This window comes from Tarenaya hassleriana, unplaced genomic scaffold (genome assembly GCF_000463585.1).
Source record: "Tarenaya hassleriana unplaced genomic scaffold, ASM46358v1 Cleome35, whole genome shotgun sequence".
NCBI classification, from domain to species: Eukaryota; Viridiplantae; Streptophyta; class Magnoliopsida; order Brassicales; family Cleomaceae; genus Tarenaya; species Tarenaya hassleriana.
In genome coordinates, this window is record NW_010966617.1 from 998,094 (window position 1) to 1,010,801 (window position 12,708).

At 37.0% G+C, this 12,708-nt stretch overlaps 1 protein-coding gene and 1 non-coding gene across 5 annotated transcripts; both read left to right on the forward strand.

The window, feature by feature from the left end:
* Nucleotides 1-7,096: 7,096 nt before the first annotated feature.
* On the forward strand, nt 7,097-12,373 carry LOC104822095 (protein NRT1/ PTR FAMILY 4.6-like). 4 transcript variants are annotated; one of them, XM_010553199.2, is made up of 7 exons: nt 7,097-7,204; nt 7,417-7,531; nt 7,675-7,892; nt 9,767-9,837; nt 10,170-10,197; nt 10,303-10,737; nt 11,178-12,373. In XM_010553199.2, the coding sequence occupies exons 1-7, from the start codon at nt 7,202-7,204 to the stop codon at nt 12,174-12,176; spliced, it is 1,869 nt and encodes a 622-aa protein (XP_010551501.1). In that variant the 5' UTR covers nt 7,097-7,201; the 3' UTR covers nt 12,177-12,373. The 4 variants fall into 4 exon arrangements, with proteins under 4 accessions (XP_010551501.1, XP_010551500.1, XP_010551502.1 ...); XM_010553198.2 differs by lacking the exon at nt 7,097-7,204 and adding an exon at nt 7,224-7,323; XM_010553200.2 differs by lacking the exons at nt 7,097-7,204; nt 9,767-9,837; nt 10,170-10,197 and adding an exon at nt 7,225-7,323.
* Nucleotides 12,374-12,426: 53 nt separating this feature from the next.
* On the forward strand, nt 12,427-12,499 carry TRNAA-AGC. Its single transcript has one exon. It is a non-coding gene; the product is annotated as a tRNA-Ala (tRNA).
* Nucleotides 12,500-12,708: the final 209 nt, after the last annotated feature.

Genomic DNA, 12,708 nt, shown 5'->3' on the forward strand with positions numbered 1-12,708 from the left:
CCTCCGAGACTTTGTCACTTATGCGGTTCAAACAATGCCGACTGTTACTCCTAATCAGCCTGGTATTTCCTTCTCGATTGATAAGTATCTGTCATATGCTCATCTTTTACCCAATCATCACAGCTTTGTCGCCTCGGTTACTGCACATCGAGAGCCTCGGCATTATAACGAAGCAGTACAAGATGAACGGTGGCGAGAAGCCATGAAAGCTGAAATTCAAGCGCTGGAATCGAACAAAACCTGGACTTTGGAACCTCTCCCTCCAATGAAAAAGGCAATCGGCTGTAAGTGGATTTATCGGATAAAGTATCGATCTGATGGTTCTATAGAACGCTACAAAGCGCGTTTGGTTATTCTCGGCAATAAACAAACCGAAGGAATCGACTATGAGGACACGTTTCCGCCGGTGGCAAAGATGGTTACGGTTCGGACATTTCTAGCTGTGGCCGCTGCCCGTAACTGGGTCGTCCATCAAATGGATGTCCATAATGCCTTTCTTCATGGCGATTTACATGATGAAGTTTACATGAAACTTCCACCGGGTTTCTCGCCATCGAACCCGTCTCAAGTTTGTCGTCTACGAAAGTCATTGTACGGCCTAAAACAGGCCCCTCGGTGTTGGTTTGCGAAACTTGGTTCCGCTTTACGTCACTACGGCTTCAAACAGTCCCAGTCCGACCACTCCTTGTTTGTTTTGCAGTCAGACCAGACTCGCTTGCATGTTTTAGTATATGTTGACGATCTACTTGTGAGTGGAAACTCGGTGTCAGCTATGGATGATTTCAAGAAATATTTAAGCTCCTGTTTCAGCATGAAGGACCTGGGGTTACTCAAATACTTTCTAGGAATCGAAGTTGCTAGAAGTCCTCTCGGCATTTCATTGTGCCAAAGAAAGTATGTTCTGGACATTTTAACGGAAACAGGGTTAATCGGAGCTAAGCCTGCGTCATTCCCTCTCGACCAAAACCATCGGCTCGCCCTCTCCACCAGCGAAGTTCTTTCAGACCCCGAGCGTTATCGCCGGTTAGTTGGGCGACTCCTGTATCTGTTAGCTATGCGCCCGGATATCACTTACGCGGTTCACGTTCTCTCGCAATTTATGCAACAGCCGCGTCAAGAGCATTGGGACGCAACTGTCAGAGTTGTTCGATATCTCAAACAAAACCCAGGCCAGGGAATTCTTCTGCGATCCGACTCAAACCTTCGTCTGTCAGCATGGTGCGATTCTGATTGGGCAGGCTGCCCTCGTTCCCGCAAATCTCTGTCTGGCTGGCTAGTACATCTTGGGAATTCTCCTGTCTCTTGGCGCTCAAAGAAACAGCACACCGTATCTCTCTCGTCGGCTGAGGCCGAATACAGGGCCATGTCTTCCGCAACTTGTGAATTGTTATGGCTCAAAGGCCTCCTTCTTTCTCTCGGTATTGATCACACCGACCCAATGCCCTTGTATTGTGACAGTAAAGCCGCCATCCATATTGCCGAAAATGATGTCTTCCATGATCGCACCAAGCACATTGAGATCGACTGTCACTTCCTGCGACATCATGTCACCGCTGACACTATAGCTCCTCAACACGTACCCAGCCAAAGCCAACTCGCGGACATATTCACGAAAGCACTTGGGAAGAAAGAATTTGACTCGTTCTTGACCAAGTTGGGCTTATATGATATATATGCTCCAACTTGAGGGGGGTAATGAGGCAATATATGGTATATCGTCTAATATGGCAATCTCGGCAATCTTGCATATTGTAATCTGCATTTTCCTTTGTTGTAATTAGGTCAACAGCTTGTATATTTGTGCTTCGAATGATGAATGAAAACATACATAAAACCTTTTTGCAAAACGGCTTGATCCGTGTCAGACTATAACCAATATTTGTGTTTACTACAATGTTATCTATTGAATATGTAAGAACAAAAAAAAATCGCCAACATGATTGGCATTAGGAGACATGATTTAAAGGATTTACGAGTTGATAAACACAATATTATCTTACTAACCTCAAAATTAGACAAATCTCTTTTCTCCGATTTGAATTCTCACTTGAAAAAAGATAATCACATGGATTTTTCCAATTTTATGGGAGTTATAATTGTAGAAATTTGCGAAATGATATCTTTATTCATAATCAGAATAACATATAAAGACGAGAGTCTTTACATTGAATAAGTAAACTAAATAAAATAATAAATATTTCTAAATATATATTTTCCGAATTTGATAAGATTGATATATTTCGTAATATTCTTCAAGATCCGATATATCTCAATAATAATCAGGTTAAAAGGCTCGATGAACTTTCAGATTATAAAAAAAAATATTAATACTATGTATGATTGTTGCTTTCTTTTCGCATATGCTTTTTTTTTTATGGGTTCTCATGTCACATCATTTCTGTTCTTGGCCCCTTTGTGTATGTATAGACATATGATCGTAAATATAAAATCGTATTCAAACAATTCATAAAAAAAATGGAATCGAAAAAATAAAGATGAATCATGACATTGGTATGAATTGGGCTGAAGTGATCCAATATATTTCTAAACACGTGGACCTCATTTGGCCCGTTTATGGCCCATAACATATCAAACGCATTGCTTATTATAGTGATTGTCCACCTAAATAAAATAATCTGAAAACAATATAATACCAAACAAAATAAATGCGTCCGTTTTGAAAGCAAAATGGAAGATGATTTCGTAATTGATCGTATTTATTTAAAATGGATATTTTTTCCTAACCCGTCAGGTTTTTAGCCTAATTTTAGAGAGGAAGCCCATAAAAATTCGGCGTATGGGCTGATTTTCGGCCTAACCCTAAAAGACAAGACAGGTCTCAAGTGCAATGAATCTAAGAGATTAGATATTACCCAATGACCAGCAAATAATAAATTGTATTTCACGTTCCCATTTATTCATTGTATATATTACTATATGCAACCCTTTCAATATAATATGAATATTTTTTGATACAGTTGTAAATTACAAGTGCCACCAAATTAGAGAATATATAGATCCAATGGAACGTAACGACCGCATTTTTTTTCATCTTCCGTGATTTTACATTAGTTAAATTAAAAAAACTAGGTTTCCATGCTCATAGATATATATATACACACACCACTGTATGCGAATGATGCCAATACAGCATTCCTTATTCTGCGTTATTATTATTATTATTATTATTTATTGGGAAAACCCTAAAAATTCCTGAATCTGCAAAGTGCGAGAAAAAAAATTTCTAAACTTGTGAAGTTGCCAAATAATTCCTAAACTTGCAAAAAGTGTCTCAATAAAACCTAATCTTGTTAAAAAGTGATATATTAATCCTTCGAAAAAACTGATTATAATAATATAATTTTATGTTCTACGTGGCAGGTGACGCCAAGTCTGAATTTTTGGCCACGTAATCAGTACTGGGTTTTAGAAAATCGGTTTTTTCAGAATCGCCGGCGATTCTGTTATGAGAAATCGCGATGGTTTCGCCTGAGACTGCGGCGGCGGAGGTGGGTTTTCTTCCAGCGTGGTTCTTGGCATGCTCTCGACGACGGGGAAGAAGTAATCGAAATAAGGTTGCTGATGCTGGTGTTGTAATTGCGACGGCGGTGTCGATGTTCTTGTCTCCAGCAGATCTACAGACGGCGGCGGCGGGAGAGGAGTCTCCTGGGTTTTCTCCATCCTCTGATCTCTGCTACTCCCTCCCCAACTGCTCGATTTCCTCACTAACACCTCTCACGATTCTCCAATTTAGAGTCCTCATCCTCGTCATCTAGGGCTCCATCCTCCTCAATTATCGTACCGTCTAACCTACCACCCGACAGACCACCAGATCTCGCCTTGACGTCCGGCATGGTCACAACCCTTTGAAGAGGAAGCAGCGACGGCAGAGGAGGAGGGGGAAGCATGTCGGGAACCGGCTGAAGGATCCCGGTAGTGGAAGAGGAAGCGATAGTGGCGGCAGCAGAGGTGGAGGCCGAGGGAGGGGAAACAATATAATTGCAAATTCAGAAATTTTTAGATGTTTTTCTTTTTTCTAAAACTCGGTACTGATTACGTGACAAAAAAAAAATCACACTTGGCGTGCCATGTCACCTGCCATATAGGACATAAAATTATATTATTATAATCAATTTTTTCGAATGACTAATATGACACTTTTTAATAAGATTAAAATTTATTGAGATACTTTTTGTAAGTTTAGGAATTATTTGACATCTTTACAAGTTCAAAAAAAATTTTTCTCGCACTTTGCAAGTTCAGAAATTTTTAGAGGTTTTTCCTTATTTATTTATAACAAAAAAAAGGAATTGTCCAAACTGAAGAAGTAACAGGTGGAGCAGTTTCAAAGATTTTTGGGCTCCCTTTGGGGTTCGGTTCGGGCTTATCTGTCACCGTTGACTGAGCTACGAGCGCCGACTAGAGTTTGACTTTGACTTTTCTCTCTCTGTCGGTTTCTTTCAAAATCTTCACGAGATCTTACTCATATGCTCCGTTCCTAACGCCGTTTTCTTGGCCACTTTCGTCCTCGGACAAGTGAAACATATCAATCAAGATCTTTATCACAGCGAGAAGAAAGAAACCAATGCCCATTTACATACATACATACATACATACATGTATGTATGTATGTATGTATAGTCAACTTTGATTATCCATACAAGGGCAAAATATTTAATGAAAGTATACGTGTCTACGTGGCACTATCTAATAGGAGCAAACAGCATATTACGGGGGTCGACGGAGAACTCGTGTTGACGTTAAAACCACACCTTCTTTATTTTATTTCATTTATATGTAAAGCCTATACCTTCTCGCTCTTATCAGATCAGAATCACTACAAGTTGTGATCTGATATATCCAAGTCATGTGAGTTCATCTTGTCCCTGCACTGATTGAGATTCGGCGAATGGTTCTATTTCATGTGTATACGTATATAAAATTATTATATATATATATATACACACATGCATATTTGAGTGTGTAAATTAATAACAAGAAGAGCGACTTGTCAAATGGTCTGATTGTATTTGAAGTTTTTCACGTTTCATATTATATATATATATATATATATATATATTGTTAACTAGATTTATTGGATGTTCCTCGTGGCGGAACTTTTTGGCCCGATTATACCATATTATACAATAAAATTTGGAAGCTTTATCGAGAGAGAGAGTTACGAATCCACAATTGATAATGGTCGGTCACAATTTAAGCGGAAGTGGAAAATGGTTGGTATTTTTTTGTGTACTTCAATTTGAATATCTTTTTCTCCTCCTCTCATGACATTCTCACTTTGGTTATTATATAATTTTGGATGCATATGATCGACTCTGGATAAAATAATAATGATACAATTATACGTATATATATATATATATATTAGATAATAGACGGTTCTCTTTTCCATGTTTCGTGAAATATTTATTGGTAATTAAAGTACAAAGATATGAATATTCAAACTCGTGTTCTTGGCATTCGTTAAAACTCAATAGTCCCACCGATTAAATCGGTATTCTTACATTATTATTATGCATTTTTGAAATTCAACAACGAAATATATTACATTCGAGTGTGTATACACACTCGCGTGTACATATACATATATATATTGGATTGGATAGGGAACGGACACTTGGTGATCAACTTGTTTGCAGTTGAATAAGATCACTTTTTAGTAATTACTAGAAACTATAAACAGCATTGGATTCTTTGCTGCACATCACCTTATATTTACCACTTGAACCATATATATACGTATATATACCACATACGTAATATTATAATGGAATAATCAAAATATAAAGTAGTAGAAAAATAAATTACAAAATAAAAAAATAAGCTTAGAGATCATTTTTAAAATAAATAAATAAATAATTGATTTTTTTTTCCTGTGGGTTCTCTGCTGACTCGTTATTCTTCTACGTGAAGAAATGAGATATGGACTCTCATCATACAAAAAAAAGCGCATGGAAACACAGCCGTCTATTAGACTAAAGGTCTTCGACTCACAAATAACCGTTTTTAATAAATCAAAATTTAAATCAAAACGAAAAGTATCAAAAAGATATTTCCAACTTATTATTCAAACAATATTACATTATATCTTTTAATATTTTAAGTACTTATTATTACTATTATTTATTATAAAACTTGAATATATATATATATATTAATATTCAAAAGAACAATGCTGATTGCGCATATATATATATATATATATATATATATATATATTTAGAACAAAATTTAGAATGTTAAAAATATATGACAGAGAGTTTGGACATGAGATATAGAAATCTGATTATTATTATTATTATTATTATTATTATTATTGGGTCAACAAAGCTTGACTAATTGAGTGGAGGATTTGATTCCTCTATCGTCGCCTTGGATTTACTTGCATCCTTCTCCATTAAACAAAGCCATTACCAAAGCTAATGTCTTTTATAAAAAAAAAAAAATTATGTCCACAAATGGGCTTTATGTCCGATCAGGATTTCAAACACCAAACCAAAAGTAATTACAAGTTGCATGTCTTTGCTTCCGCGTATAATTATTTATAAATTCTATAGTTTGAAAGACAATATAGATTCCTTAATTGGATACAATTTTGTTTATCTTTTTTCCTCTTTCCTCTTAGTTTTTGTCTATGTGGTATATATAAAATTGATGGAATTTCTATTTTTGTCGAATATATGTGAGATATCGATGAGATTACAAAATGGGGATTTATTCAATTTTAAAAATATTATAATCTTATTGGAGAATAATTTATGAGATGATTTTACGTTTGTGGTTGCTTTTGGAACCCAATTTTATATCAACTTGCATATTAAGTTAAGGAAATGAGCATTACTCACCAGTCTTTATTCCACCACTAAATTACTGCTGGCTTTAGAAATTCTTGGTATTCATATCATCTTTAATCTTTATTGCCCAAAAACAAAACACAAAGAAATTGTAAAGGAAAGGAAAAGGAAGAAATATAAAAATATAATAAAAGAAGATTTGCAAATATTAAGTCATTTTCTAATATTAAAAGGGGGCCCAATTCCCTTTCCCCTCCACCAATTGGACCCTTCTCTCCTCTCAATTTAATCCCACAAATGCCCTTCTCACCACAAACGCATCCGCTTATATCCCTCAAACCTAATATTTTCTCTCTCTCAAAACTCCATAGAGAGAGAGAGAGAGAATGGTGGGTTCTTCAAGCTTCTTGCATCTTTCTCGCTCTACATTTTTTTTAATCTGTATCTTACATCATTTCTTTCAATCAAGAAATCAAAGAGAAGGAAAAGAAGGATGAATCATTTGAGAGTGAAGATATATACATGTTTCCTTTTTCTAGAGATATATTATATAAGTCCGTATGTATAAAGTCTTGTGCTTTTTGGGTTTTCCATTTTTCAGGAAGTGGAAGAAGAACAAAGAGAGCTCGAGACATGGAAAGGCTACGCCGACTGGAGGAACAGAGCCGCCGTGAAGGGCCGTCACGGCGGCATGATCGCCGCCTCCTTTGTCTTGGGTCGGTGTCAAAATTACGAATTTACCCCTCACCCCGCCTTTTTTTTTTCCCTTTCTTCTCCGGTGAATCATGTGATTAATTAATTAAATTATTTTTCTTATAGAAAATGATATATTTATTTTTTTATTTTTTGGTGTGTGTAGTGGTGGAGATATTGGAGAATCTGGCGTATCTGGCGAATGCGAGCAATTTGGTGATGTACATGAAAGAGTACATGCACTTGTCGCCGTCGAGATCGGCGAATGACGTCACCAATTTCATGGGGACTTCCTTCCTCCTCGCCCTCCTCGGCGGCTTTTTCTCCGACGCCTTCTTCTCCTCCTCCTTCATCTTCCTCCTCTCCGCCTCCATCGAGCTCCTGGTAACTTACATCTCTCTCTCTCTCTCTCTCTCTCTCTCTCCAACCATTATATATATATATATATATATATAATAATGTTTTATTGGTTATATATAGCTCATATGCGGTAATCTATTTACATAACGAAGACACTCTTAGCGGTCGAAAGTTAATTAGTTTTATCACTTGCATAAGTGTTCAATTAATCTCCCTCTAGTTCTGCTTACCTTCATGATAATAATTAATGATGATGATAAATAATATACAATAGGGTTTGTTTGAGAATATCATGCATGCATTACATACGAAAAATCTGGAAATATTTTTAGTTGAATTTTATACGTGATGATTATATGTGGAAAGACAACAACTAGGAAAAAAAAATTAACCCATCGTATAAGTAGTAATTAATTATATTAACCTAGGCATATGCCAAATGTGTATATAGCTCTTCTGCTTTCTAGTTATTTAACGCCCTCATAATGTTTTGGTCATTTTTGTTGACTTAATGTCTCGACCGGCCACCAAATAATAAATTCGTTCACACTCCGATTAGGGGATCCATCGGATTCATATATATAAAAGAATATAAAATATATTTTAAAAAAGTATTTTATTTAAAAATACATTAAAAGATACAAATTCTTCTGACCATAGTAACTAAAAGCATAAAATATTCTTTAAATTATATCTGGTTGCAAATTCAACGAACCATGCATGCATTTGGATGCTAATATGCATAACTAAAAAAGGATCAACAAAGATTGCGTGCCTAATACGGTACACTCTCTGTGTGTGTATATATATATACACACATATATATATATATATAGGTTATACTCACGAGTCAGATTTTTCATACGCCACGTACGTATTAGAACCGTATTTGGGAAATATTATTGGGTTTAGAATCACTTTCAAGGGATAAAAAGGGAAATCTAACTTCATGGATTTCAGTAACAAAGTCATAACACACATAGGGGGGCCCTGTTATCTTGATTTAGCTCGACAGAATCTTGTCTTTTATGTTTCATAGGGTATGAAATTGTGTAGAATTTGACACTTGTAAGCTCCAAACTCTGCCACGTAGGTACAAAAAGGACAAAAAGACATAAAGAGAAACGTGTAATTTATTAAATGCTATGCTATGCATGAATATGGCCTGTCCCATCCACGTTTTGGATTATTTTTATAAAAAAAAATAGTCATATCACCACCGGTTATAATCGTATTTGCACATGCAATGTATAAACTCTAAAATGCATGGATTAGAGAATTTGGATTACGCATTGACCGAATACGTACCATTAATAACATGAAAATTAGTCTTAAAAAAAATCAATCACATCAGTTAGCCAAAATATAATATAAGGTGTTATGTTATATATGTAAAAAAAAACGTTTATTATGCAACGGTTGAGGAAAATAAGCCAATGAGAAGAGCACACGAAGGATTTGTTTGTCGAGACATCAAATGCATAACGACGTTTCATCGTTTTTAACGGTTTCTGTTTTTGTCCCTTTGGGTTGGGCCTGGACACTAGACCAGACCTTGGCCCCTCGTGCTTCTCACGTGACTTTGGGCCCATCTTTCTTCAATTCCCCCAAATTATGCCACGTGTCTATTTGTTTATTTGTTCTGCAACAAAAGATTATTTTTTTTTTGAAATGCTTCAAAACAATTCGAACAAGTGCATGTATTTTATCCTTTTTTTTTTCACTGATACATAGTTGACTATTTGGCATACGATTCTCCTTCTCTTTATAAGAAAGTATACGAATACGATTCTTCACTCTCGACACTTCATATTGTAATGCAAGTTCTATGGTTTCAGTTAATATATAGAAAGACAGTAGATATTGATATTTCAGATTTTTTTTTTATAATCCGGAAGTCTACCGAGTTTTTTGTCCGACTACATCTTCCAGAGAATCGGAAAAATCTATGTGAATGCCTCTTTCCAAGGTAAGACTCGAATTCGGGTTGAAAAAAAGTTTTATTTCATTCCTTACCGGTTGATTATGATTTTTCCTATAGTGAATTACATTATGATTTTTCAGAAATAAAACTTGGATTTTTCAGAAATTATTTTAGACCTATATTATGATTTTTCCTATAGTGAATTACATTATTCATATAAGTTTTTGTGAATCCCTAAACTGTTTTAATTATAAATTATTCTAATAGATACATTTTTTTCTTTACGAGAAAATACGTAAGGAATATAAATTAAATATTTTTTTTGGTAATGGGTAATCCAAACACGGGATTCCAACTCGAACGGACCAAACACAAAGTACTCCGTTCATCGATTCAATTAATCAGGTTTGGATAATACAGGTTAAACGTTATACATATTACAATGAGTTCTTTACAAATTTTTACCATTTTGCCACTGGTCTGATGGGCTTGAGCCATGCGATTTAACAGGGACTAATCCTGCTCACAGTTCAAGCTCGCACTCCATCGCTAATGCCACCATCGTGCCAAGGAACCGCCGAGCCATGCGAGCCGGTGGGTGGGCTAAAGGCGGCGACTCTGTTCGTAGGGCTGTACCTAGTGGCTCTTGGCGTCGGTGGAATCAAAGGGTCGTTGCCTTCTCACGGAGCGGAGCAGTTCGACGAGACCGCGCCAAAGGGTCGAAGACAGAGGTCGACATTCTTCAACTACTTCGTGTTCTGCCTGTCGTGCGGTGCTCTGGTGGCTGTCACGTTAGTGGTGTGGCTCGAAGACAACAAGGGATGGGAATGGGGGTTTGGTGTCTCCACCATTTCAATCTTTGTCTCCATTCTTGTATTTCTCTCCGGTTCGAGATTTTACAGGAACAAGATCCCTTTTGGAAGCCCTCTCACCACCATCTTGAAGGTACATACATTTGATTTTATTTTAAATAAAAATTATATGTCGGAATTCAAACCCTGAACATCTAACTTCATGTCTGATCAAGAATATATGATTTACATGAACAGATAAAAGTGTAGAGGTACGAATTTTTTCCCCGAAAAATGATCTTATGGATCAATAAGTCGCTTTGCACTTACATGGTTGAACAATTTATTTATTATCGTTAAATTGATTTCATAATTAATTACTAAACGGTTTATTTAAAATAATTAAATTTATCTAAAGGGCTAAAAAAAATAATATGTACAGGCCCATTTTTTTTTGAGATGATTCTGCCAGTAAATAATAGTCTAACGTTACAAAAATCCAGATTTTAAACTATTTTCAACAACATATATGTATAGAAACGTCATCATGCATGCATACGTAGATTCGTATAAACGTTTATTGTTTCGGAGCAGGTTCTATGTGCTGCTGCTGTGAACACTTGCACGAGTAAAAGTTCAAGCAACGCCATTGTTAACTTGGCCGTGAGCCCTTCCAACCACTGCGTCTCGAAGGGGAAAGACCAATCTGAAGAAGAGATCGAGAAGACGAATCGTCATCGTCATCTAGAAGCTTCTCCAGTTCTAATTACCAACAGCTTGAGATGTCTGAACAGAGCCGCAGAAGAGAAACCGGTCCACACATCGCTAGAATGCACGGTCGAGCAGGTCGAGGACGTGAAGATTGTGCTTAAAATGCTTCCGATATTCGCATGCACCATAATGCTCAACTGTTGCTTAGCTCAACTATCCACTTTCTCGGTCCAACAAGCCGCGACCATGAACACTAAGCTCGGGAAACTAAAGGTGCCTCCCGCTTCTCTCCCGGTCTTCCCTGTCGTGTTCATCATGATTCTTGCACCGGTCTATGACCATCTAATCATTCCCTTTGCTCGGAGAGTGACCAAATCTGAAATGGGTGTCACTCATTTGCAACGTATCGGTATCGGTTTAGTCCTTTCGATCTTGGCCATGGCCGTGGCTGCAGTGGTCGAGATTAAACGAAAGAGAGTGGCCACAGACATGGGATTGCTTGGCTCGCAAGAAACCTTACCCATCTCATTCCTCTGGGTCGCCTTTCAATATCTGTTTCTGGGTTCGGCCGATCTGTTCACGTTAGCCGGTTTGCTAGAGTTTTTCTTCACAGAGGCGCCTTCCTCGATGAGATCTTTGGCGACATCTCTCTCTTGGGCATCGTTGGCAATGGGGTACTATCTAAGTTCGGTTGTCGTTTCAGTAGTGAATAGCGTGAGTGGCCGATCAAGGCACGAGCCATGGCTCGAGGGCGAAAGCCTAAACCATTACAAACTCGATAGGTTCTATTGGCTCATGTGCGTTCTAAGCGCGGCTAACTTCTTGCATTACCTCTTCTGGGCGATGCGTTACAAGTACAGATCAACAGGGGTTATAAGCTGATGTCATTCAGAAATGACATTTGCCTAATTAAACCGGAATACTTTTTGATTATATATATTCATCAATGGTTCGATATGATCGTGATATAGTTTTGATCAGAATGTTGTACTACTCCTCCAAGGAAGGAAGATTTTGTACTCAAAAGGGGGAATAGATGCATATAGCATCATTTTGGACAAGCAATGTTTTGATATTCATTTTCTTGCATAGAAATAGAAAATGTATTTAATCATAAAATCTATAACAAATCGGGGATGTAGCTCAGATGGTAGAGCGCTCGCTTAGCATGCGAGAGGTACGGGGATCGATACCCCGCATCTCCATTTCCGATAGATTTTTAAATAACACAAAACTCCTTGCCGTTTGTGACGGGTGATCGAGCACTGCTTGTAGTTTTATTGTGCTGAAAACGTGCCCATTTTTTTCATTGCAGCTTTGACTTCTTTTGTTTGTTTTTCCCGAATACGTTATGTAAACTAAAATAAGGTTGGTTTAGATTACCGTCGTTATTTATACATTTACATGCAAGCAT

Bases quoted from the DNA above. Each gene is read 5' to 3' on its own strand.
- LOC104822095 (XM_010553198.2), top strand. The intron at 9,838-10,169 runs GTAAGACTCGAA...CCAAACACAAAG, and splicing joins TGTGAATGCCTCTTTCCAAG to TACTCCGTTCATCGATTCAA. The intron at 10,738-11,177 runs GTACATACATTT...GTTTCGGAGCAG, and splicing joins CTCTCACCACCATCTTGAAG to GTTCTATGTGCTGCTGCTGT.